The sequence below is a fragment of the Exophiala oligosperma genome (assembly GCF_000835515.1).
Source record: "Exophiala oligosperma strain CBS 72588 unplaced genomic scaffold supercont1.18, whole genome shotgun sequence".
In the NCBI taxonomy this organism is placed as follows: domain Eukaryota; kingdom Fungi; phylum Ascomycota; class Eurotiomycetes; order Chaetothyriales; family Herpotrichiellaceae; genus Exophiala; species Exophiala oligosperma.
Window position 1 is genome coordinate 225,535 of NW_015622835.1, and position 25,560 is coordinate 251,094.

General features: G+C 49.3%; 7 protein-coding genes across 9 annotated transcripts; 3 read left to right on the forward strand and 4 right to left on the reverse strand.

Annotated features, from left to right (window-relative positions):
- Positions 1–3,197: 3,197 nt before the first annotated feature.
- PV06_11048 (uncharacterized protein) lies at positions 3,198–4,986 on the reverse strand (the record flags this gene model as incomplete). Its single annotated transcript, XM_016412655.1, has 2 exons — positions 3,198–3,746; positions 4,894–4,986. The coding sequence occupies 2 exons, from the start codon at positions 4,984–4,986 to the stop codon at positions 3,198–3,200; spliced, it is 642 nt and encodes a 213-aa protein (XP_016256968.1).
- Positions 4,987–5,249: 263 nt separating this feature from the next.
- On the forward strand, positions 5,250–7,685 carry PV06_11049 (uncharacterized protein; the record flags this gene model as incomplete). Its single annotated transcript, XM_016412656.1, has 2 exons — positions 5,250–5,556; positions 5,611–7,685. 2 exons carry the CDS (start codon positions 5,250–5,252, stop codon positions 7,683–7,685), a joined length of 2,382 nt encoding a protein of 793 aa, XP_016256969.1.
- Positions 7,686–10,713: 3,028 nt separating this feature from the next.
- PV06_11050 (uncharacterized protein) lies at positions 10,714–11,742 on the forward strand (the record flags this gene model as incomplete). Its single annotated transcript, XM_016412657.1, has 1 exon — positions 10,714–11,742. The coding sequence occupies one exon, from the start codon at positions 10,714–10,716 to the stop codon at positions 11,701–11,703; it is 990 nt and encodes a 329-aa protein (XP_016256970.1). The 3' UTR covers positions 11,704–11,742.
- Positions 11,743–11,782: 40 nt separating this feature from the next.
- PV06_11051 lies at positions 11,783–15,218 on the reverse strand (the record flags this gene model as incomplete). Of its 2 annotated transcripts, XM_016412658.1 has the most annotated exons (6): positions 11,783–12,871; positions 12,924–12,950; positions 13,025–13,079; positions 13,133–13,501; positions 13,548–14,126; positions 14,180–15,218. In XM_016412658.1, the coding sequence occupies 6 exons, from the start codon at positions 15,216–15,218 to the stop codon at positions 11,983–11,985; spliced, it is 2,958 nt and encodes a 985-aa protein (XP_016256971.1). In that variant the 3' UTR covers positions 11,783–11,982. The 2 variants fall into 2 exon arrangements, with proteins under 2 accessions (XP_016256971.1, XP_016256972.1); XM_016412659.1 differs by having other exon boundaries at positions 13,025–13,501.
- Positions 15,219–18,602: 3,384 nt separating this feature from the next.
- PV06_11052 (uncharacterized protein) lies at positions 18,603–18,875 on the reverse strand (the record flags this gene model as incomplete). Its single annotated transcript, XM_016412660.1, has 1 exon — positions 18,603–18,875. One exon carries the CDS (start codon positions 18,873–18,875, stop codon positions 18,603–18,605), a length of 273 nt encoding a protein of 90 aa, XP_016256973.1.
- A 2,479-nt stretch (positions 18,876–21,354) lies between these two features.
- On the forward strand, positions 21,355–22,230 carry PV06_11053 (uncharacterized protein; the record flags this gene model as incomplete). The annotated part of the gene is made up of 1 exon (XM_016412661.1): positions 21,355–22,230. One exon carries the CDS (start codon positions 21,355–21,357, stop codon positions 22,228–22,230), a length of 876 nt encoding a protein of 291 aa, XP_016256974.1.
- Positions 22,231–23,389: 1,159 nt separating this feature from the next.
- On the reverse strand, positions 23,390–25,435 carry PV06_11054. 2 transcript variants are annotated; one of them, XM_016412662.1, is made up of 3 exons: positions 25,200–25,435; positions 25,048–25,131; positions 23,390–24,995 (listed from the first exon to the last, which is right to left on the reverse strand). In XM_016412662.1, the coding sequence occupies exons 1-3, from the start codon at positions 25,319–25,321 to the stop codon at positions 23,501–23,503; spliced, it is 1,701 nt and encodes a 566-aa protein (XP_016256975.1). In that variant the 5' UTR covers positions 25,322–25,435; the 3' UTR covers positions 23,390–23,500. The 2 variants fall into 2 exon arrangements, with proteins under 2 accessions (XP_016256975.1, XP_016256976.1); XM_016412663.1 differs by having other exon boundaries at positions 25,048–25,435.
- Positions 25,436–25,560: the final 125 nt, after the last annotated feature.

A 25,560-nucleotide genomic window follows, 5' to 3' on the forward strand; every position in this document is an offset into this window, starting at 1 on the left:
AAACAAATGCAGATTTGAAAAGAAGAAAAGGAAAGGCAGGAAGATACGGAGGCGTGCACAAAATGGAGTTTCAGGCGCTAATTGTTAGCGCAGACGCTAAATGCGACTATAGGGCCAAACCTCTAGGCGGTGTAAGGTTCTCCTAGTATTTTGTATGGGAGTTTTTGAAGCCTCATCAGCTTGATGCATTGGTTGCATCATTTGGCTGCATTATCACACAATATATCACGTCTTTTGGCCTCATGATTGGAGCCCTTTAATTGTTGAGTCGGCGGCCTATTTTAAAGCGCAGGGTCGTTCTCAATGTTGAGCGTCGTGATATGGATATCAATGAGGCCTCTCGCCGCCTAGATACCTTGGAAGGTCAGCGATTTCCACCATGCCCTCTTCTCTTTCTAATTTGGCTGTAGAAACCGCTAAAGAGAGAGAATCTCAGCGGCCGAGACGAAAAAACTCACCCGCGATTCGACCTTTACCTCAAGAGAAGGCATCAAATGATAATGGAACTCGATATTCTCTTGGTCAACGCGCGCAGGCGCTGACTCTCCACTCCCTTGGATATAAACCTGGCTATATTGCCTCCTGGCTAAAAATGACGGAGCGAACTGTTTACAATATCATTCGGAAGGCGAAGGAGAGAGGTTTTGATCCGGCGGTGGATCCTCGCATTTTGGATCATTTCATTGAGGATGGATATAGGACAGGAAGGCCTAAGGAAATCAAATTGACTGTTGAGAATGAGGTTCTCGATAACGTTCGTCGCGATAGAGCCAGCCGTGAAAAATCAATTGAGGTTCTCGCCTATGAGCATGGTGTTAGCACATCATCAATTAGTCTCATTCTCCATAAACATGGTCTTTCAAACGTGAAACCCACTCGGAAACCTGGTCTTAACAAGGTCCAACGAAGACGACGACTTGAGTTCTGCCTCATTCATCAGGATTGGACAATTGATGACTGGAAAAAGGTGATTTGGAGCGATGAAACAAGCGTCGTTCTTTGCCGTCGAGGTTCTCAACGCATCTGGCGAACGGCGGATGAGGCTTTTGAGAAATCGTCTGTCCGAAACAGATGGAAAGGCTTCTCTGAGTTTATGTTTTGAGGCTGTTTCTCATATTATGAGAAAGGCCCTTGTCATATCTGGAAACAGGAGACAGCGAAAGAAAAGGAGGCCGCAATAAAGGAGATTGATGAGTTAAACAAGGTGAGAGAACCTGAGATGAGGGCAGCCTGGGAGTTGGAAACAGGTCTTTCGCGACTAGGCCTGCGAAATCGGCCAGGGAGGAGACCTCAATGGCGCTTTACAACAAAACAAGGTAAACTTGTGAGGGAGGCAACTAAAGGAGGCATTGACTGGTACCGATATTATAAGGTAAGCGAGTTACAAATGAGATTACTATTGCTCACCTCTATCTAGGAGATCGTTCAGGGTAAGATGATCCCATTTGCAAGGCAATTAGGCCCTGAGGCAATAGTTCAGGAGGACAATGCGACACCTCATGCGCAAAAATTCCTTGCCACCGTCTATTCTCTAGCCAATGTCAAACGCCTCCTTTGGCCAGGCAATTCCCCCGATCTCAATGCCATCGAGAAGGCCTGGCCATGGCTAAAGAAGAGAACAACCTTCCACGGACCTGCGCAAAGCAAAAAAGAACTCAGTCAAAGGTGGCAACAGGCTTGGAAAGAGATGCCGCAATCACAGATTCAAAAATGGATCGAGGGCATTCCTTACAATATCAAGAAGGTAATAGAACTCGAAGGAGGTAATGAATATGAGGAAGGACGACAGAGTAAGAGGTCATATAAAGGGCGCCGCAGGATTGGAGAGATTTACAAGCATTGCTGGATTAATGACGACTCACAAGTAGTCAATGCGGAAGACTATGATGATGTGATTGACGAGGAGGAAGCTGCGAATGATGCGGACAATGATGTCGAGGGCGAACAGGTTTCCATGATTACTATGGGAGAGCCCATATAAATAATGGACAAAAGCGCATAGGGCTAATCAATAGAACATCATGAGAAGCTAAAGGAGCATGATGAGGAGCCAAAAAAGCATGATTTCAAGCCCGCGGATATGGAGGTAAAACCATCAACACCATGATTGTCTATACAAAACCTCAGCCTTGTTAACCTGTTACAAGGCTCTTGGCGGTACAGGAGTGCTACGCCGTTGATGCATTGCCGACTTTACTATGAGAATACTTCATATAATTTTGGTGAGGTAGTTCAAAAATCTCGAGATCTCCGCATCATCTCAGTATGCCAAGAGACGCTAGTAATTAGCGTCTGAAGTTACATTTTGTGCACGCCTCCGTACAACGCGTCCAATCTCGGAAGAAGACAAAGCCGTAAGTATGGATAAAGGATTGCACTAAGAGATATGCACGTCATAGTGCCAATAGTTTTAATCTTGTATTAAAGTACGTTCCGGCCATGTAAGTCTCCACTTTATGTTACTAGTACTTTGATATCTTTTTTATCTACTTTATAGAGGTGAGATGAATTGTTATTTGCCCTTGACCTCTTCTATGGGATATATAGGGCTACCACTACTAGAGCTGTCTTTCCCACCTTGTTTACTGTGACCTTCTCAATCCTTGAGCCTCGCTGATGCCTGTGATGTTCCCTCGGCCTCGCAGCCGGAGCCCCTGACTTACATTTCTGGGTTGCTTTCGCAAACTCTAGCACCGCGTTCAGAGCTTCTCGGTTGATTCCATGATTGCCCGCCTTACGGAGTACCCTTGCCCGCTTTGAGGCCATCTTCGGAGTATAGTTACGATGCTGTTAAACGTATCACCCACCTTAGTCTTTAACTATAGTCTTGCTTCCCGTCGGCTCGGGCAATCCACCACTACGTATACCACAGTTTCGATTACTCTACGCGTATAGCGGTCATTGTCCGTGATATTCTGTATTCAGGTATGTGTTCACAACCGCGAGTGACTCGTTCGCAGGTGTACTAGGAGGTATATTTGATCGTACGAGGGTGCCGTAGGCGCGCAATCTTTGCTGAGTGAGAAGTCTATGGTCAATTTGTTTCAAGTGTTTGCCTTTGTGAGTGCCAATCTAGACTCAGCCCATCAGAATAGGTAGTATGGCTACAGGTTACTCTCGCTATCCAGAGAACTATCTCCTCCCTGGCTGAAGAGAGACGCAAGAAATACAGTGATGACCGGCAGCTGGGGAGCTACTCAAGGCGGGACCCCGAGGGTCATACCGCCATCTACCGCATAGATCTGGCCAGTGAGCCACGAAGACTGTTTGCTGCATAGGAACATCGCGATAGCCGTGATATCCTCTACCGTTCCGAGGCGCGGCCACGGTGTGGCTTTCTTCATATGTTTGATAATGTCTGGGTCCTCGAAGTTCTGGCGAGACATGCCGGTCGCCACGACGCCCGGTGCTATACAGTTGATATTGATCCAGTCCTCAGCGTGGTCTAATGCTCCCGCACGCGTCATGTGGTTGATGGCCGCTTTGGTCGCCGAATAAGCCACTTCATATGGAAAGGCAATGTTAGCTGCACAAGACGAGACGTTGATAATCCTGCCACGGCTGCCCCAAGAATCATCGACCTCTTGCTTCAGAAATTGCTTGATCGCTAGTCGGTTACATTTTGCAGTCCCTAGCAAGTTGATATTGGCCATCTTCTGCCAAAGTTCGTCGTCTTCGACGGCGAATTTTCGAAATGGTGCCCAGTACCCGGCACAGTTAACGGCAATATCTAGACGTCCGAACTTCTGCACTTCGATTAGTACTGAATCAGGGACGACTGCCGCCCAGCCGGGGTCAAAGCCAACACCCTGCTCTACTTGCGTTAGGCGACCGTGTGATCGACAACAACGTCCCTGTCAGGCGCGGGCGGGTCCGGATAGGTCTTTTGACCCCTGTTAGTATCTGTATTTTGCTCGACTACGTCTCCGCATCTTGACAAGCGAAGGCAGAATTTGTGTTCACATTATTGGCACCCACGAAGAGGAGGAAAGAACTATTAATTAGGCAGTGAATTCTATGCCGGTTCAGGTTTGGGAAGCAAAAACTGCAGCGAGCCAATGTCCAGCTGTTACTCCGAAATGAGCGACTTAGGGATCGGAAAGGCACTGAGAGTGAGCAAGGGCCATAGGGCTGCAACAACCCCCATGAGAACGAAAGCGGTCACCCAGAGTCCCCTGTTGCCCTTGGACCGTTGCTCCAGCCGCAGCTTTTCCCTTGTGGCGATTCTCGGACCTGGGATCGGACTCTAGGCTGACTGCGGAGTATCTCAAGCCATATCACGGAATGCCTAAAGCTCTGACCGACCCACCTTCGCTCTCTCCTCCGCTCATCTCCTCACCATTATTTCAGCGGCCGAGCGTTGAACGTCAAAGCATCCCAAATAGCTGTTTTTACACACGCTGTCCGAGGAAGACCCAGAGTTGATTTAATTTGTTGCTGACATGAGGCGTCAGGTCTAACACATCCAATGGGCCACTCCCAACAACGAAGCAGATCTGGTACCAATGTCTCGTCGGCATCTTCGACACGAATTCGCTTTCGGTCTTTGCATATTCTACGAGCGGATCCAAGGTCGGGACTCTCTCGATCATGCATCTGCACCATGGCCGTCTGGAGCCGAGCCGTTTTGCATCGAAGAGGAGACGGCGGTTGAGCTGTTGAGTGAGTCACCTGCAGGTGTTGACTTTCAAACCGATCTGCAGTTGTGAACCTGCTGAACCGCTGACCTGGGGGCTTCTGGCCGTCTTCTGTCCATGTTTCTCGCTCTCCTTCGAATTTCTGTCAGTCTCCCATTGTTCACATGTCTCGGTCGGGAAAATACCTGTGCGCAATATTGCTTTCGTCAGCAATCTACTTTCATCACACTGTGGAGATGAGCTCTGCTTGACAAACTGCCTGTGCCAGAGCGCCCTTGGGATCGATATCGACATTCCAGGTTGGGCGACTGCCAATGGGAGCACTAGCCAACCAGTGAGCTAGCGACATGATCGTCGTGTTTGCCCAAAAAACACGGATCAGGGAGTGATTTACCGATGGTCGAAACCGAAGTCCATTATCTTCACCATTAACAAGCATGAAGGGATGGTGGTCCGGTGATCGCTGGTACTTGAGTGGTGTCCTGCCCGGTTCGTCTACACACGACTTACCCTCCAATCTATCCGCGGAGTACATCGTGTCTGAAGTTCGACATCTCGATTCACTTTCATTACCTAGACTGACGACAATTCAAATTAATCAGACGCGCCGAAATGAACGAAATCTCGACAGACCAGCTGTCTGGCGACGCGATCATGTACATGATCCATCACATTTTTCTTCCGTCTCAACTACCTCAGGAGGACGACACTAGCTCGCAATATGAGACCTTCATGGTCGACATCACTATCAAAGCCCTCCGGAAATTCAAGTCATGTCACGCGGAGCACGATACTGGCGCGATTGACTCGGTCATTAACATGGTCAACAGCCTGAAAGCCATCAGTGACACTTTCGATACGGTAGGGACGGTCAATGAAAAGAAGCTCTTCTCTGCGTTGGGGGATTTGGCTCGCAAAGGTAGTCTCGTCTCCTGCCGCTGCAAGCCAGTGTCTCGCCGTTAACAGATCCCAGGTGGCATCGTCCTGCTCCACATCCGAGCCCAGAATGCCGGCGTCATGATCAGCGAGGAGAAGGGCTCCATCCATATAGAGGTGTTTGAGCTGTCTCCTCTCAACCGAGCGGTTCTCACTACAAAGGGTCGACTTCGGCGCTCTTTCCCAGGTTGTGCTCGCGCCCTGAGCATCGACGTGTTTGGACGACACGATTTTCAGGCCACAGTGGCCCAGACGCTTTCCAAAATGAGCCATCAGCCCGCTGTGGGAACCAAACCGCAAGTGAAAAAAGCCGGCTCCAAGCACGACGAGAATCGAGACTCGACTCATCCCAAGATGGTCACGGAACTGTTTGTGGGATTCCTGAGCGCGATAGGCGAAGCTGTGAAAGTGACACCACTGTTCAAAAATACCCGAGAGGAGGTCATGTGGAGTGACGCCCTCCTTCCATGGCGACGATCCCCTCTCTGGATGCTTCTTCGTGTCTCCATGCAGCTGGTGTTCTCTCGATGGCAAGACATGCATGAACTCCCGGCAGAGTATTACAAGACCTTCATGGTGTTTCTCATGGGCGAAGTACTGCAACTCTCGCTCGGGCACAACATTCCCTCCGATCTGCTCTACGCCATGAACGCTAAACTTGGTCGACGCCTCCTCAAGCTGGATCCATCCGTCCCCAGGGCTGGACTCCCCGTGGTTCACGGTGTGATGCACCGGGCCGCCGGACTGATTCGTACGAGGTGGAAGGAGATACAAAATCAAGCTTCTCCGTTCCATGATCTGTCGACTCTCGAGAGCCTAGACTTCGACCACGACGCCGTTGCCGGACTTGACAGTCTAGCAGAACTAGTCGACTCCCCGTCCAGTGGAGCTCCCGGTACCGCCGCGGCCTGCTTTCGTCCTACGTCTCTCTTGATCAAATTCCCACCGGAGGTGCTCCCAGCTTGTCCCCGCCCCTCAGGAGAGTATGCATGGTATGAGCTCAAAGCTTTTGAGGCGTGGGTGGCGTCTGGATTATCTCGATGGGGGAAGAGCCATGAGGGTGACGACAGCACTTGCGCCAAAATCAGTGCATTGATCGTGACTTACTATCAAACAGCTTCTCCCCTTTATGCTGGTGATCCCGAGAGCCTTTCCGTGCTGCTTTTGACCGTTATCGAACTTTGGATTGTCTGCGATAGGTCTGCGTTGCATCTCTGTGGACTTCTCAAGGACTATGATCCTGGAATCCCCCACGACATGCTTCAGTCTCTGGTACTACCCTCAAAATCCCAGATGGAACGACTGCTCCGCGCCGAGGATTACCTACGAGACCGTCGAACGCGCGCAGTTCACGCTTGTCCCTCTGTCTTTCGCCATTATGGTCGTGCAACCTGTTTCGGGGTGAGGTATTTCGATGTATCCGCCGAGCATCAACGTTTACGTCAAGACATTGAACGGCATGCCGCTCAGACCAAGCTTGAAAAGGTCAACGAGCTACGTCGAAAGAAGGATGAATACAACGCCCTGATGAAACTTCACGATCAAGCCAGCTGTCAATTTATTGACGTCATCGTGGATCATGAATATGATGTTCGGGAGCGACAACACAGTCGTGCCTGTAGGAAGTGCGACTACAGGTCTCGAGCCGCCAGCATTGCTATCCACGTCCACGAATGGCCGTTACCGAACAACTCACTGGAAGCCAAATCCACCGTCTTTGAGCTCAAGCTCCCCCCTTTCTTTGCTCAATGGCGCGACACAGCATTCTTTCTGCTCACGGAAGTCTTCAACGCCGAATCCCAGGTCACCCACAGGCCCCGCGCGAATCACCCTCTGCAGAGCTACCAAGGACTCTCGTCCTATTTTACTGCGGCCTTCTCTGGACAGCGTCTTGTTCTCCTTTCTGAAGTCAAACCGCATGGAGTCACTCATCGTCGAGCCAGGCCAATCGGCGTCACCGATGAGATTGATATCTGTGTCAACAATGGCTTGTCTTATCGATACTATGACGATGCCCGGGGACATTTTGTCGACGATTTACAAGTGGGCCGTATTTGTCAGTCAATACTCCTGCGTACGGCGACAAGAAGGTTGGCAAGACTACCGGAATGAAAATCAGTCCGGCCCCTTGAGCATCCCAAGAAAATGTCTCTTGAACAAATATGGGCAACACTGCATCTAAGCAGGCGATCAGCGTGGTGGCCACAAAGGTCGCCCCTAGGGCAACTTGAAGACGTCGACTTCGTAATAGTTGTAGTGTTGAACTAGGGCCCAATGAAGTCGACCTTCTCTTTTCTTGAACGAGACTTTTGACTTTGGAGTAGACCATATGTGCATCATTTTCGGACGAGAGCATCTCAATATCAGAGTCAATTCGAAGAGGGGACGGAATGATCTGGGGAGCGCCATTGTCCCCGAAACTGGTGGTCCAGTATTTGTGATTTTGAAGTTGAAACCAGAGCACTGCCGTCCCAGGTTCGATCACGGCAACCCGCCAAATCACGTCGAGCGCAAGGAGGCCGAACGCAAGGCCAAACACCGATAAATATCCGCCTTGATCGAACAACAGACCCCCAATGATAGGAGCGAGAAAAAGTGCGAGCGTCATCCCCAAACTGCAGATCCCAGTGGTCTTTCCCACCTCATCTTCTTTGACGCTCTCGATGGCTAAGGTAATTCCTGCAGTCCACGTAAAAGCACTTGATATCCCCTGCAAAATTCGACCAATTACCAGTACCTCAATAGACGAACCGACAGAAAGAAGGATGGTTGCGGATCCTAGTGCGAGGAGTCCCAAGATGAATGTCGTACGGCGTGAACTAAAATAGTTCGTCACCCATCCTGCTAATGGTGATACAAGAAGCCAGGCACCGGAATAACAAGCTAAGAGGATTGAAGTCCAGATTCCTACTATTCATATAAGTTAGATTAGCTTTCCCTTGAAGCTTCTTCTTCTGGGATCTTACCATCATGAGGGGCAATACCAGCACGTTGTGTCAGGATGAAGGGAAAAATCGGCACAACCTAAAACAGTGTAATGTAAGTAAGGTTTAGTCCAATTCGCCTGCGCATGAGATCTTACTATCCCATAAAGAAAGCAGTCTGTAAAGATTGCCAGTGTGCAGGCGCTGATTAAAAATGCCTTGGAAGCCCTGATGTTGAGACAGACTGGTCTGCGTGAACGTCTACATACTTCACGAGGCGTGTTTCGAACAGACTTCACAAAGCTCAATACTGACATCTTAAATTTCGATGGGGGGAGAGGTACTGTCATGAATAAGACTTTGAAAGTAATTGTTGGCGGACTGATCACGATGGAATTCAAAACGCAGAGTTATGCTTCCATAGTGATGTATTAAATACTTACCATGAGGCGGATCCGGACGCACGAATGTGGATATATCTCTGCGCGATCTTAGCTTCCCCTTCATGTCAGTAACCTGAAATGCACCTCCTAGCTGTACTATCTAGAACTGTTCTTTGATTACTTAGAGTTTCACATCTTCCTTGTAAATACCCAATTCGCTACGGTATGTGGTTCGAAGCTATCCAATAAACAAGTTTCTCTTTTGTATTCACCTCACTCAGAGAATTCGTCGAGCAATAGAGAGGGCGCAGAAGCAAACTATATCTATTGCTTCTTCTCAGCAAACTCCATTAGCATCCCACGATTGCCTTGGTCTGTGGAATTTTTGTAGTATCCTAGAAGCTTACTATTCCATTGTTTCACTGTTTCATCGCGTTATGAACCAGTCCCCGTAGGTGCCTAATCATTCGAGCGGCGGCTATTTTTAGCCTGCGCTAATTGTTATATATGGCTAGCGGTTCTTGAGGGTTCCTGCATACTTATACAGGTGTCTTCGAACCCGTCTCGCATTCGTTGCTAGAATCTGAGAAAGATTTATGATGACATCAAAGAAAGGGTCAGAAAATGGAATACTACCAAGCTGATGATCTTAGCTACAACCACGAGCCGCTGTCGCCTCGGCCATCGGTCAAGCCAAAGATTGCCTCTCTGTTGACCGTTTTAACAGCGGGTATGATTGCGTTAATAGCTAGCGGTCCACTTTTACGTCACTCTGTGCGTCATCTCGTTAACTGCTTGCGAGTTATCATTGAAGAATTGCAGCGGTCGCACGTGGCTGAGGCTGTCGACTGTCTCCTTAAGTACGTCGATAGCTTCAATTAGGTAGTGGACGAACTGATCTGTAATGATCTTGTAGTCAAATTTTGGCAAAGCAGCAATCTCCCTCCAAAAGAGCAATCATCTCGCGAATTTCTTGGAGTGCTTTTCGAGGTCCGCCATTTCGAACCATCAACTTCAATCGGGCTTCCGCCAACCGCATTGATCTCAGATGTTGGGCTTGCTCGTCCAAAACATTCTGCCCCAGTATGGTCGTGTTGACCTTTTTCTCGGCCACAAAGTTCACTATACTCTAATCAGTGTGAATAACCTCACTAGTGATAAGGATTGATACTTTGTAGAGAATGCAGATTGTCCATCCTATCTCTGACTCGTGAACCAGGCATTTGTAGACACGGGTTCAAGATAACGATGGTGGAAAATGATCTCAACAACTCTAGACTTGGACAGAATTTATAGTGTACAGTATTGTGAAAACGACTTCTCTAGTACGAGTACAACAGACAGAACACAGTCCTAGTCGCACCCTCCGTAGCGACAAGACCAATGTCAGAAAGGGATAGCATAGCCTGCCTATATTTTTCGACATTTTGCGAGAGTAAGTCGCAATGTGTTTCAGGTGGAGAAGGCAGATTCGGGAGAAGCTGTTCAGTACTGTACTGCATCTTGAAGCTCGTGTGAAGACTGGAGTAATCTGATTCTAACCGGGTGGTTCTGTTGGTCCCTAGAGTTGACACCCTCCGTACCCTAAACGCATCTTCCAATTCTTCCTTCTTTTTAAACAACTAGTGTGGCACATTGTCGCTTAGTTCGGTAGCGGATTTCTTTCGTATCTCATGGAGGAGCCATTTCCACCATAGCGTCAGTGTGCAAATAGGCCACGAGACCTCGCTTTTAGTAACACGCCGCTTTTACATTGTGTAGATATATATCTAGCGTACACGTCATTCAAATGCTACCATAGGTACTGCAGGATACATTCTGTACAGCGCGAAAATGGAAGCTACTAGCAACTACAAGCCGAATCAATTCTCATGTTATGCTTCCTTGGTTACTGTGCCTATATTCACGACACAAGATAATCCTTATCCCAAAGTCTTTATCGCGGCACACGATGAGTTTCTTCGCGCTTTTCCAGAAGAAGAGAGAATTCGCATATCCAAAACGCCTCATATCGTCCAGAAGCTCTTCCCTAGCGTCTCAAGCTGGAACTCGATAGTTGCGATGGCATGCTGGCTCTCGTACAGTTTAGCATTTACCTCTAGATTGAGAACAGCAACCAAAAATAGCACCCTCTACGGGCTCCTCGAGATTTTGAAGATATTCCATGAGAACGGCCCAATTCTGGAGGATGGCCAAATGTCCTCCCACGCCGGAGGTGTATGGAGCCAAAGCGCCATGCTGAGAGATTTTATGATCTCGCTGCTCCCACTGGAGATTGTCAGAGTTGTATTTCGACGCATCCGTGAGGTAATCATGGCATACATAGAGGAACATCTTTTCAGTTCCCCCGGCTCTTACATTTTAAAGGATTACCTGGTTATACGTTGCAAAACCATCGGCCTCGAACCATGCTTTGCGATTTTGGGATTGGACACAGCACACATTCCATTGAAGACCTCTGACTTCTTGTTGGACCATTTGAAAACTTTGGTCAATATCGCCATCGTCTTGCAATCTGATCTCGCAGGTTTGCAGAGGGATATAGACCATGTTGATTCAAAGAACATTATTTTAGCCCCCAGCCGGTCAGAGCGTAAAGCGACTGGCAGTCGAAAACGGGAAATACATGATTACTTCGGCGAAATAATGGGGACCATTTGGCATCACAATCGGGCTCATAGTCTAGCTATACGATTTCTTGAAAAGATAGAAAAGATCGGCTCTCTCAAGGAGAAGCAGCAAGCTCGGGTTCTGTATAAGCTGTTCGGGACACACTGGCATTGGAGATATCAGCAGGAAGACTCTATTCATGTCCCGAAGTAGCAGTCTTGTCGAGAACGCGACAATAGTATCATACTTTCCCCATCATTACGCGAACAACATAATAGTCCGAGAAGGTGCAGTTACTTCTCACTTTCCAGATTTCTGACCCTAATTGATACTCAGGTTGACTAAGGACAGCAGTCTCCATTCCTTATACGTGTTACGCAGCAGGCGCCGCAAGCTTGCACGAGTCTGTATATTTGACTCGAGGACTGCGCCAGCTCACGAAAAGCTCCAGTCTGTCCCAAACGAGGATGCTCTAGGAGCCTTCATGGCATATTACCGTACTCGACGACGTTTCCTGGCCTGTCCCTCGCCTTCGTTCTCCTCACGCTCTTTTCGCTTCCTATGATCAGGAGTGCCAAAATCACAGTTGAGACCTTGCATGTCCATAAGATCACGGACTGCGTATGGAGATCCACTGATATGCTGAGGATGCGATGACCCTTCTTGAAGGAGAACGGACAATGTGTCCTTTGTTTCAAATTCGACTCTTCTGCGAAAGTGTCCCGCGCGGTCGAAGAATGAACGATCGTCGATCGATTCAGAGGTCCAATGACCATCCACTATAAATTTCGCCGCCCGTTTGGACAACTGTCCTAGCAGCTCACCAAACCCGGGACTGTTCCGAGACAACCGACAGAAAATATATCCCGATCCAGAATACTTGCCCTTCATTCTCCTCGGCTTCGACTCGAGTTCAAAGTAGAAACGCGTCGCAACGAGACAACGCGCGACAACGTCGACATCCACCGACCGACAGAACTGCTCCCTGGCATTTTTTGCCAGCTCGCGCATTTTGACTGTATCATCTAAGTCGACCTCCTTGTCCAGTTTAACGTTGAATCGAAAGTATCGCCCATCTAATTCAGTACGACGTCCATTCTTGAACGCTTGGGCGATTTTTTGGCCGTTGAGTAACTCCAAAAAGGCTCTATAGGATCGCGACAGGAAGCCCTCCCTCCAGATTGCACGCAGTCTGCTAGAGTGCGACGTTGGTAGGTGTGGTCCTGAGGACCCGGTGCCAAGGGAGATGACAACATTTGGTTTTCGAATCGGTGGCCACACCACGGGTATTTCCCATAGAGGGAGGTCGACGGGGTTATTCCTCCACAGAGCTCCGTCTTGAAAGCTTCCCACTTCCTGAATGCGCTTCGCTGGAAAATACCTTGTGACACTGTGAGTTGTTCAGAATTTGGAGAGGGTTGGACACAACATACCACGGTGCTGCAGATCCGCACATTGCTCTTGCACGCAATCAAAGTCATCTTTCCGTGTTCTAAAGACCTGCGACAGAAGAAAATAGAAGATGGTCACTTACATCTCCCACAGACGAATCCTTTTCTTCCCATCCTGCGACCGAATAATTCGGTAACCTGTTCATCCATCAAAAATCGCTCACATACTGGCAGCTCGGGAAATAAAGTACCAGAGTCCTGCGGCCGCGGTCCCATTCCGTTATAATTAGTGAAGAGGCAGGGTTCTGTTTCCTGTACCGTGGTCACCGGTATTCCCACTTTCGCGCCGATAGCGGTTGCATGTGAATAGTCCAAGATGCCCACATCACTGCCGAAAACGTCTTTCAGTGCACCTTCTAGATTATGAGCTGGGTACAAACCGTCGGCCAAATACGACACAAGAAAATGGAAGATATGCGACAGGACCGGAATGCGAGATAAAATGGGTACGTGAGTAATCCATCGGGGTCTGAATGCCCTTGTCGCAAAAGACTCGAAAAGATTCGCACAATCATCCACCGTCCATCCACTGATGAACAGTGCGAGGACGATGAGACCGCCTCATCAGCGTCAGCTATTGTCGTGTGATGACTAGTGTCCACCTACCGGAGCTGGTGCCGAATGCCATGTCGAAATTATCTTGAATTGGAATTGGTAGACCCAATCTATCCTGCAGGACTTGCAAAAATAGCAGTGGCACAACCCCTTTGATACCACCCCCATCGATGGTCAATACATTGACCCCGGCAGTATCAGGCTTTAATTTTACCGTTACATCTCGAAAAACCATGTCGCAGAGGAAACATCGTTGAATGCCGAACACCCACCGCTCATTCTCATCCTCTCGTCCGAACACTCGCACGCAATTTTCGCAGATTGCATGGCCGCAGGGCAAGTTGTTTTCTGGCGTGCGACGCAAGCACACGAAACATAAGTCGTCGCTTCGCATCCGCTTCCAGCGAAGTTTAAAACTTTTGAGATTGTTGGAATGTATCGTCTTGGACGTTGTGCCGGCTCCCCGTACAAAGTCCTCGAAACACTTTCGCAGCTGATCAGAGACGGCTTGGACGAAGCCAGACGGAAGCAGTAGTTTTGCCGAGCTGTCATACATAAGCGCACCGCTCCTGCCCACTTGATAACAGGCGTCTTTATACAGGGTCTGAAACACATGTTCAGGGTTGAAAGCTAAGAGGCCATCAGATGGGTTCCGCCATTCCGGAAAAGGAGCTCCGACTTACCGTGCATACCAGGAGGATAGTGATCCAGTAGAAGGCTCGATGCAATCATTGGCACCGCGAAGTCCGTTAGCTCTTCAGGAGATTTGATTTGCTTCAGAAAGTTGGACAGATGTGAGCCCAAGTCCGGTGTGACAGGATTTTGCAAACGGGACGCTTGCACAAAATCGAATGGCTCCATAGTGGTTCTGCCAAAGTGGTCGGTCGCATATTTGAAGAATGCGCTCAAATGCCTCCCAGAGAAAAGGGTTCTTGCTGCGATCTTCTGCCTTCGAACTTGATCTAGCGCCCGGACTAAGTATTCTTCCAGTCGACGACAGTCCTGTCCTCCGTGGGGAACGGTCACCACTTCGAGAGCTGACACCAACTCATAGGAGTTCTTGGTTGTCTCTTGCCTTAGCTCGCCCAGGAGAACCTCCTCCGCCTCTTTGTCGCTCTGCATCCCAGGGTCAGCTGTTTCCATGACCACGACCATTCGCGGATATGTGGTATTTGGCAATGTCGTGGGCTTGCCATTCTCGAGCCACGATGCGAGTCGTCGTACCACGGGGCCAAATCCGCCGATGTCGGTGGAAAAGAAGCAAAAGACGTCAGCAAAAGCACCCAAGAGACGGGAGTAGAGATGGTCGGCAGCATCTTCTAAAGTTCGATCCTGGACGCCTCCCCGGACGCGAGGAAGTATTAGCTGTCTTGTCTCGTGGCATTGGGCCGAGGACCTTTTCATGTTGTCCCGGTACGGAAGGTCACCATCAGCTAAAAGCACGGGAAAGTCGCGGAACACGTTGCAATTTGCGGGTTGGAGATGCACTCCGCCGCCTCGTTTCCGTCTGCCTGCCGACCTCTGCCTGTTCTGGTCTACACTGAGCGATCGAAGGGCCAACGATTTAGCGGTATGGCCGACGAAGACCAACAGGCTGGGCTGCTGAAGATCAGGACCGGGAGTGTCGTTGATAAGCGTTTGAAGCCGGTCCGAAATGGACAAAATGATTTCATTTCGTTCGATGCGGAGGTTAAGCCATTCGCTATGATAACAGCGTGCCATTTTGAAAGCTAAAAGGCTACTGTTCTTCTTAGGACTGGGATTTTGATGTCCGCAAGAAGATCCTTTTGATATATCATGGGTACTATAACCATTGTCCTGTGAGAAGAGCTCATTCCAGACCCTTGACCGAGAGTAAAAGGAAGCATACAAGAGGAAGAGACTTAATCGGGCTCCAAATGCAGTCCTTCGATATCCAGTATTGAACCCCCACGAATTCGGTGTACGTTTTGGGCTCCTCACAGTGCTACTAGGTTGACTGGCATTCCGCTGGTAGCTGTTTTCCTTAATATGCAAGCTGAATCAACGCTCATTTAACGACTGTGCAGGTGAACCCAGTATAGAGCGGTAATCATCGTCACTGTGGACATCTCGAAGACTAGGACAGACAAGTACTCAGCAGGATGCCTTTGAGTCACCAATCTCATCATATGAGCCGACAGCCTATCGAGCTTGAAGATCCGAGATCTTACACCAATCTAAATAAACACTCCGAGCTATCTACATCCAGGCACAGATGTGCGCTTTGCCGCAAGCTTCGGTCTCCGGCTTACCAGAGAGATCATCCCATCGCTCCGGGAGAACAACCGACCGCCGGTATCTGTTCACGACCTGGTTGCAGCACCCAGAAACGGACGTGGTCTCTCTCGAAAACGTGTCCACCGGTGATGGTCCTGGAAGTACACTGTTACGTATACGACAATCATTTTCCCGATAGCTCCACTGAAACTCCTCTCACGGCCGAGCTCCCTGCGGCAGAACAGGGCCAGCGAAAGAAGCTCTTTCGTGGTGATTATGGACTGTCGCCCTGGACACAAAAGAACCCCAACGTAGCTGAAGATAGGCAACAAGGTCCATGGGTCAGTCGAATGACCAAACCAACTTTTGTACTTCGCTGAGCTGGGAGATTGATTGTTGTTGGGAATCAACATTGTGACCATATGCACATCGCAACGGATCTCAGGTATGTATCAACGAATGGTTCTCTTTTGAATGTTCTATCGGACCCGTTCTGAAGATATTTGTCACAGATTGAATTGGTACTGTACAGTAATGGAACCGCCGGCCGGTTATATTGGTGAAACGTATTGCTGATTTGCAACGGATCATGTTAGATGAGATTCAAATATTGTCCACATCTATACCATACGATTCTCGTCATACCATCGTCATACGACCTCATAGAGTAGCTAGGCCTTTCTGCAATTTCGTTCCCGTCGTGAAGCTACCGTAACGCTGCCAGGCCCACCACGGATCACTCAACCGCTGCTAAGCGTGAGAAAATAGTCACCTGGCTCCTTGGGTCTAGCTGGTGACACCGATGAAAAGTATACTCGCTAGGTACCTTGGACTGTGGTGACTTTGACAAATTGTGGCACGGCACTGTTCGCGGTCGACCAATGTTGGGTTTTCCTCTAGCACTTCTCGGCCGATTATTCTCCGATCCAAAGATGTGACTGATATGAGAAGAGGAGTAACTCACGTACACTTTCGACGTAGATAGAAACTAAGACTGAGTTGCACCAACGAATGGCGTTCCCTGGCAGTTCACCAAGCTAGCACGATTTATGCTAAGCGTTTCTCAGAAAAAACAAATATAGTTTACAGGCACTGTGCTCGGCGGGCGCCAAATCACTGCTGGCTCAGAACGTCAGGACATGACAATAGCAAAGTTGTAAAGATTCCCAAGGATAATGCCAGTTGCTTGATGCCTATGGGACTATATTTAGATGCAGCTCCTCCAGTAGCCCGAAATCCACGAGATTCAACTTGTGTTGCTCTGTGTTGAACAGAAAGTTTTTGTCCCTCGGACTGAGAGCTCCAAAGGATGGCGGGTCTGGCAAAGAAGTGTTGTGAAGGAAAACTTTCTTTCCTCTCCTTTTTGCCGAGGCTTTGTTCTGGCTGTGGACCTGCGCGGGTTGGTTATGCTTCGACTTCGTTCCCGGCCTTGGCTTTGCTCGAGCACTTCCCTTTCCCCCAACGTGCTCAAAATCCTTCACGGTCCGTATCTCTACCTGCGGGTCATTTGACTTCTGGACGAGACTTAGCCCCTGAAGTCAATAGGAGATCGCGTCACCAGGCTTCTTACAAGTTCTTCGACGCTACATGGCAATGATCCTCCATTGGGCGTCTGAAAAAATGTCACCTGCCCGCTCTCGGGATTTCGGAGACAGACCGTAAATTCGAATCCGCATATCTGCCAGAGGAGGAATGTTTTATTAAGCCAGCCTCGCTTCCTCTTTCGTCGTTGTGTGGTCCTCTCCTTTCTAGTTTGCTCTTCCTTTTGCTTTACCATCGTTTTGGGTTGTGCAACTTGGCTGGCTGTGAAGCCTACATAACGACGGTGCTTTATATTTCGCAGTACTGCGTCAGATGGGGAGCCCATTGTGGCTCTCAGCCATTCTATTCATAGACGCTGCCTTTGGAAGATCCAATTTTGGACTTTTGCCTATAAATGTCGTGGTAGGCAATGTCTCCTTCCGTTGCTCATTCTCACAAAAAAACCTCCCAACGATGCTGCTACGCACTGCCGCCCAGGTTTCCACCTTCGTTGCTCTTTACTTCCCCTTGGGGATGGTCTCTGCGGACACCTTTCGAACTGACATCCAGACAACCACCCCCACGGCCAGTATGTCAAAGGACTTTGTTTGGACGAACACTTCCAGCGCTCCACCAGAGGCGACCGTTGAGATTCAATTCGATGGCCTGGTCGGCTCCGGCGTCATAAACTTAACCAGCAATTACGGCTTTACAGTCGTCAATTTGACCGCCACCAGCACCTCTGTCACCTCCTGCGTCTCTCCAAATCCCTTCGCAGTCAATGTCACTTCTGGGGCGACCATTCCTGCCCTTTCCACCGACAGCGTCTCTATCACGAACCCTCCTTCGACGATTGTAACCGTGGTTCCCTCTGGCGAATCTTTTACGTCGCCGTCGCCACTTTCTGCCACGGGCGACGGCCATCTTGGCTCGACCCAGGGCACAAGGCCTGGCCCTCTTTCTACCACCGTCTCTTCGGCCAATATCAGCCTCTTCACCGGTGTTGCAGGGCGATCGAGAGTCTCTCCAGCGGCTTTGCTGATGTGGTTGCTCTTGGGCGTGATGCCGACATTTTCCGCCTGAGCGACAATTTCTAACGGCTGATGTATCGACGATGGATTCTTCCTCTTTCTGCACTCCGTCTGCTGCGGGTAACCTCATGGAGACTTTAGATAGGTTAGATAGCTTATTCCGAAAACATATACGTACTCTCGATACGTAAACCAGTGCGTCGGCTCGTCAAGCCCCAGTGGAGCGTTTGGGATCCATAGAACTCGATGTTAATGTTCATTGATGAGTTACATGCTTGAAAGCGGTTCTTTTCTATCTAATCAACCCAGTATGGCATCAAATTTCAACGCTCTTGAGATATTCCTCTCTCTGGTCGCTGATTTGTCCCAGAGATTCGGGGGATGGAGCCTGGGATCTCAAAAAGTTGGGGCCGTCGGTGGTCACTTCTTGCGGGCTAATCTCGTCGACATGAGAGGCGACCGCTTCAATCACGCTGATGTATGTCGGAGGCCTAACTGTCAATTCTCCGGTGCCGTTGTTTCTCGTCCCACTTCTCTTTCGACGGAACCATTGAGGTAACTGGATGACGATACCACACCAGCACAACATCGTGTTGCTTCTATGTACCGAAAATAATTATTCTCCCGAACTCGATACTGGGTCCGTGCGACAACAAAAACTTGCAGGAGATTGCAGACAGAAAACTGGAGTATTGCTACTCCTGACGCGGTAGCGGTGTCAAAAGGTCGTGTAGGAGGATAGATGCGCTTGGTCCAGTAGAGGTACTTGAGCAACTCAGTCTCCGATATTTATGGATCGCGTGAATCACGATAGGAATCCAATCGAGCTCCAGGATCCTCTTCGGGCCTCTGCCCACGTCTTACTTCAACCATCGAACATAAGACGGCAGCTTCCCTGGCTTGAACGGTCGCTCACGCGGCATTACAAAGTATTCCATCCTATCTTCCTAAAATCATTTGCTTTTGCACTCAACAAACAGACATGGACAAAGAACGGCCACACTCGCCTAGCATTTCCGATTATAGCGACGATCTGACCATGGAGGCGTTATTGAAGAGGATAGACGACTTCCAGAGGAGGGAGGAGTTGATTACAATAGAGAGACTGGAGAAAGAGATTTCATCATTACGATTTCAGATTTCATGCCACCAGAGAAGTCTGCACGTCACCTTTAATTTGCTGCAAGAGGCTTTTGATGCAGCTGTCCTCATCAAGACGGCCTTGCAGACGTGTGATGAGGAAGAAGAAACGGCGAACGCAGATTGGCTAGCTTTTTGGGGAATTCATATCGAGACTCGGTCAGCTCTAGAGTATCGACCGATGGAATGGCCTCAAAAATGGATCTAACTACAATTGAGACTTAAGTTTGACTCTAGACATTCCCTGTGAACAGAGATCAGCAGAACGCGAATTGGACGAAGGCCGGGATCAAGTCCCGTCGGTCGCGTCCACGGTCCAACTATACACCGGCGCAGACGGGTGTTTATTAGTAAGCAGAAGAAGAGGACGGCCAGGAAAAGTTAGATCCCAGGTCACGTGATGCTCGCTGCAGGCAGCATCACAACTAGCGGCAACTGCCTGGTAGGCAGTTGCTGCACTAGCCAGTGCCCTATGGCTATAAGTAACTTCCGTACCCTCATAGGTAGTTCCAAATATCATCACACTTGTTCTCACTTCAGGGTTTCTACTGGAAAGGCCGGACACGTCCATAGATACAGAACAGATATTATGATTGTTAGTAGGGGTGTCCTACTCGTAGTCGAACGCTGCATAGCTGCCACTTAATCGGCGGCTGGGACAGTCTATGATGTAATCAATCAATCAATCATCAATCAATCAATCAAAAAAGTTCAAAACTTGTAAATAGTACTGTAGTTACTGTAACTTCGCCACAGCCACAATGTCCACCAATTCAATAATGATATCCCTCTCTTTCTGGCACCTTGGGGATCTCTTTTGGATCCTAGTGGGGTCCAAAATTGGTCTCTGAAATTGTCGGTCTGTTGAATTCTAGCTTGATCAAGTATAAAACCTGTAAGACACTCCTTCATCCTGATCACTTCTCTACTACTGTCTCTGTATTAAGTTCCACCGAAACACCTTCCTTTGCCCGTCCAACTCAATTCGATCTTTTCACCGACTGGTAATACTTACTTGCCCTTTAATTCAACTTGTCATCCTTTTCCAACAATCGATAATGCACTCTAATACATTGTTCTTCGTCATTGCAAGTCTAGCACTCGCGTTCGCGTTCCCACACCCGCAGGGGCAAAGCACCCCGGCGACAGAAGATGGCTTTTTCTCTGGAGAGCCTGCTCAAAGCTGTGCTGTAAATCCACCGAATGTTGAAGGCGACAATGTTTGCGTTTCGAACGGCAATGATGACACCTCAATCTGCTGCCCTGCTGGCAGCGCGTGCGTACAGAGCGCGGTAAGTCTTATCCATTATTAACCGACTATGGACGAGCTTCTGAGCACGATGACTGATATTTCGCTTCTTCAAAAGGATGTACAATTTGAGTTTTTCTGCTTCTAAATCTATCTACTGTCATTTCAATACAAGATGCCAACTCCGGGAGGACCGATTCCAACTGTCTACTCTCGCAGTTGGCCACCTCAGAATATACACCAGCATATGTCTAGATGTTTCGCCACACTCTTTATACTTCACTCTTATTGTCCATACTCTCTCCCAGAATTCGACCCAGAGCTTTTGGTGTTGCCAAATCACTTATCCTATCAGGTACGGACGTCAAGACCGGGGGTTAAAGAGGATTTATTATAGACAGGAAAGCCTAGGCTAAGATCCATAGATGAATTGCAACAAATACGACTTTAATTATTCGATTCCGGTGTCAAAAAGTACTGTGGCAAACCCAGACTTCCGAGGATAAGAACAATGCTGTTTCGGCAGAACTAACAGTATTCCGAAAAGCCGGATACATTGCATATGCAGTTCCTACGGCGCGTAACTTCGAAGTTTTATTTAAGTTTGGGGCAAGCATGGAGGCCGATTGGATTTTTCTAACCGCTCGCGGAAGAGAAAAGAGCGAGTTTACCCGAACCAATGGCAAGTCGCCAGCGTGGACCTGCCACCCGCTGGTGCTCCCCCGTGAGGTCAACCATGCTTAACGCCGCCCGAGCCAAGCGATGCACCAGCAGAAGCCTACCAGACAAGGTCGGAACGCATTCGAAGAGAGTAGACACGGCACTACCAGGCAAGCACACGAGGCGGCTATATGATCGTCTTTCATGGGGAAAGGCGAACGTGCTTGCCCAACTCAGGGCAGGCATGGCGAGACTAAATAGTTACCTTCATCGCATTAGTGCGGCTCCAACTGATCGATGCTCATGCGGGCAAGCGAGAGAGACGGTCGAACACTTTCTCTTTCGATGTGCTAAATGGACGGCGTTCCGAACGGAGATGCTCCAGTGCACAGAAACTCACAGGAGCTCTGAACCTGGACGGTCCAGAAAGGGCACTCCAGTCAAAAGGAGAAGTCGTGAGACCACCTTCGACAGCGGGTATGACAGTCCACATGAGGACAGGTTCCTCTTGTCAGGGGCGCTTACAGCAGCGAAGAAGCACCGTTCGCAAAGATTTCGAAGCCTTAGGTCCTCCGAGGAAGACTCGCCTCCTTCCCAGCACAGTAAACGGAGATCGAAGTCTAGCTCACGACTAGACTTCAGAGACGAGTCATCACCAGAGGAGGAAGTGACCGAGGATCGCCATCGCGGGTCGAGGCGAGGAGAAAAGTCAAACTCAGCCTCCCAATCGAGGTCAACGTCAAGCCGCAGAGCGCGGGATACTCAATCTTCGGAGGATGAAGAGGGTTCTGGACGCAACTCAGAGCAGTCACGAAGGAGGTCCCCCACGCCGAAGTCTGCTATGAAACAGCCACGGCGGTCAAGAAGGGACGGTAGCTCTGTTCATTTTGAGTAATTACATGCCTACTTGACTTCTACTCGAGCCACGATACTGTGATGAAACCTAACCCGATTTCTTCCTAAGCCCAAGGGAGCCTTTGCAGACTGTGCATACGAGGTGAATCCGGTGGCGTTCTTGGCTGTGCATGTCCTGGATTCATGATCTCCTGCACAGTGGCCACAAGTCTGGCGAGCATTGCACTGAATACCGCTGTGGCCATAGTTATAGCACCGGAGGTCTTGTTTGATTCTGCGTGAGCGGTCGTAGAGTTGGCCCGTATGAACTAAGCCTTTCCAGAGAACCCCGCATAGATGATTGCGTTGGCCATCTCAGGACGGGTGATTTCAACCACCAGCAAGGAGCTCCGTCTCTTGTTCGCATTTTTCGTGAGCCAACCCACATACGAGATGTGGGCATTAGGAATCAGGGAGTGGTTGTCTGCTAAAATTCTCTGGATCATTCCCTGCTGGTCTTCCACGTTGACTGTGTTTATAGGTCTACCGTGGATGATGGAGCCGTATGTTGTGCGTATGACCTCTGCCCGTGGCCCGGGTCCCTTCATTCGTGTCAGTCTTGAGCTTTACGCCATAAAAAATGCCTCTCTAGCGGAGCTGAGCAGAGTAGTCTTCATGCAAGAGTAAGGTCAAAGGTCTTTACAATCTGGAACGACCGCATGTTTGATTCTGTTGGTTGGGCATAAAAGTTACAAAGCACCGAGAGGATAAGGAGTAATGAACCCCTGTTGCCAAGAAGCTTTACGGCCCTACCGACCTCATGTCACCTACAAAGTCTGGGCGCTTAAGTTCCAACCGCAGCAGCCAAAGAGGGCAGGGAGGCAGGTGTCAAAAGAAAATAATTGGCTGGTGTTACCGCAGCACGCCCCTGAACAAAAAGCCAGAGGGCTTGAATGCCTCACCTGTTGGGAAGGCGGGTCACAGTTGTTGCCTGTGCGGCGACCGTTATGGCGACCAAGCTCCCTGCATTAATCACACAATCGGAGTTTCGAGAAACTTGCGTCTTATCGAGGTACAGTACTGTACTGTACAGTAGCAGGCGTGTCGCAATCACAGTGGGTGACTGTGTCTGCAATCAATGCGGCACTTACCCAAATTTATGAACAGCTCGATGCTCACTCGTTGCTGAAGAAAGACCTTGGGGGAAGCCTATTTACCGTGGGGGCTAAGCGAGATTCCACGACAGCCATATGATCAAGAACATATTTTCCATTGGTAAATTTGAGCACAAACGAAGAATGGACCATGATGCCTCTGTTTGGAATGCAGCTTCAACGTGACAGACACCTTCGCTTCGTAACTCCTTGCGGTCTCGATGGATAGCTGCTTTTCAGGCGCTCACCACTCTTCATCGTTGCTCCCTTTATATTCCGTTTCTTTTGCCGCTTCACTTGTAACAGCTCATGCGCCTCTCTACCCATCAATCTTGCAGTTTTAGATAGTGCATCACAATCCTGTAGGCCTTTTATTCTTTCTGCGATTCGAGCGCTGCGACGGGTGGGTTTGAGTGTTGAAGTACTTGGCCTTTGCCGTAGCCGCGACTTTCTGTTGTCGTCATGATCTCCTTGCTGAGCTGAAGCGACCGCCGGCACGGGAGATTCGTGAAGTGGTGTTGTGATCGTTGCACGTAAGCTGGAAGGGCTCACTCTAGCTTTCGAGGCTTTTGAGACCTTCGATGGAGCTTTTGGACTGAGGACAGACCGTCTTTGCTTATGTTCTCTTCGTCGGAGCTGAGGCCGCTCTTTCTGCCTCTGCGGATCTTCTTTTCCTCTGATGGCATGGAAAGCGGCATCCAGGGTATTATTGGTGAATAATCCGCATTCGGCAGCGATGTCTGGATGCTGGTCGTCGATCCACTTCAGAAAGACTTTCCATCTCTTCACACGGAGCTCCGCTCCTCTCAACTTACCCTTTGCTATGATCATGGACTCCTCGGCTAGGTGCAGGTCGAACCCATCACGGAGTCTTCTCATTTCCTCAGTACCAGATACCTGCTTTAAATTGTCCCGCGCAGAAGCGATTTCCTGGTGCGCCATCCTCATTAACGTTGCCTTTCTCTTTGATCTGCTTTGCTTTGCTGCTTGTAACGCCTCCTCGGCTGACTCCACTCTAAATTTCGCTTTAGTCACTTCCTGCTTTGAAGCCTGGATATCATCAAATCGGCTATACAGAACCTGAGTATCAGTAATGACATTGGTCAGTCGTGCTTGGGCTTCTTCAAACTTCCTCTGATACATTGATAGGTCCTGCTCCGCCGGCGCAACCCGTTTCTCACATTGTTTGAGCCTCCGATAGTAGAACGCCCGAAACTCATTCCAGTCTTCCAGTCGGTTCTGTTGGTGTCGGTCCTCGAGCACTCGAAGGTCGTATTTCCATCCCGCGTCTGTTTGGCTCTCACGGACGGAGTCCTGATACTCTCGAAACCTGTTTCGTGGGACGTAATAACTCCTCTTCTTGTCTTGCATTTCCCGGAATTCCCGCCATTCGATAAGTTGGTAGCGGAATTCGGCATGACGCCCACCATATTGAGAATGCCAAAACCAGAGGATGTCTTTGTATGGCTCATACTTGTCGGGGTTGTCTATCACGTCATATCCCAGGGTCACAGGATGGGACGGCCGGCCCCCTTCAGCTACCAAAGCATGATAGGCCTCCTCCTCTTCTTGCCAGCCCTCTTCTCTATCTTTCTCCGTGTCGATAGTCGAAGTGGAGGGCGAGCGGTAGCGCGTAAGAGGGTAGGTGGGCGATTCTCTCGTAGGAATGCGGCTTTATTCGTGGTCAGAGTTATCTTTCAATCAAGAGAGGAAGTCGCTCGTACCCTAATCGTGCCCCAAGTTCATCTGCATCCACCGCCCGCGACCGATCTTTTTCATCACGCTGGTGGCGCTCATTGACAATTTTCCTAGAATAAATGATCCCTTGTCAATACCAGCATCTAAGACCGCAAACATAAGAAGAAGGGGTTATCACCGGAAATGTGCCGTATGTTCCTCAGTCCAATTCTCTGGGTCTTTAAGGTCGAAAAGATCCTCATCTCCAATATCATCGACACTTAGGCGTAGGACTTCGTCCGCATATACTGCTCTCGCCATGGTAAAGGAGAATAAAAGTCGGTGGGATGGTTCAGTATCGAGAGAAAACGATCGAGGGGTGGGTTGCAGGTTGATGTAGCTGCAGCCACGTGACCGCAGTTTCAAGATGTGTGCTGAGCGTGGAAGTGATAGGGTCTTAGTTATTCTGGAAAGCGCGCACTAAATAGTAGCGCCGGCGCCAACCTACGGGATCGTCGATCTGGGGCCATCCAGCATCCTCCTCCTCTAAGTAGGATAAC

Coding starts and splice junctions, on each gene's coding strand:
- PV06_11054 (XM_016412662.1), bottom strand. CDS start 25,321: ATGGCGAGAGCAGTATATGCGGACGAAGTCCTACGCCTAAGTGTCGAT. Junction 25,132..25,199: donor GAACATACGGCACATTTCCG/GTGATAACCCCT, acceptor CATTTATTCTAG/GAAAATTGTCAATGAGCGCC. Junction 24,996..25,047: donor GAACTTGGGGCACGATTAGG/GTACGAGCGACT, acceptor CCACGAATAAAG/CCGCATTCCTACGAGAGAAT.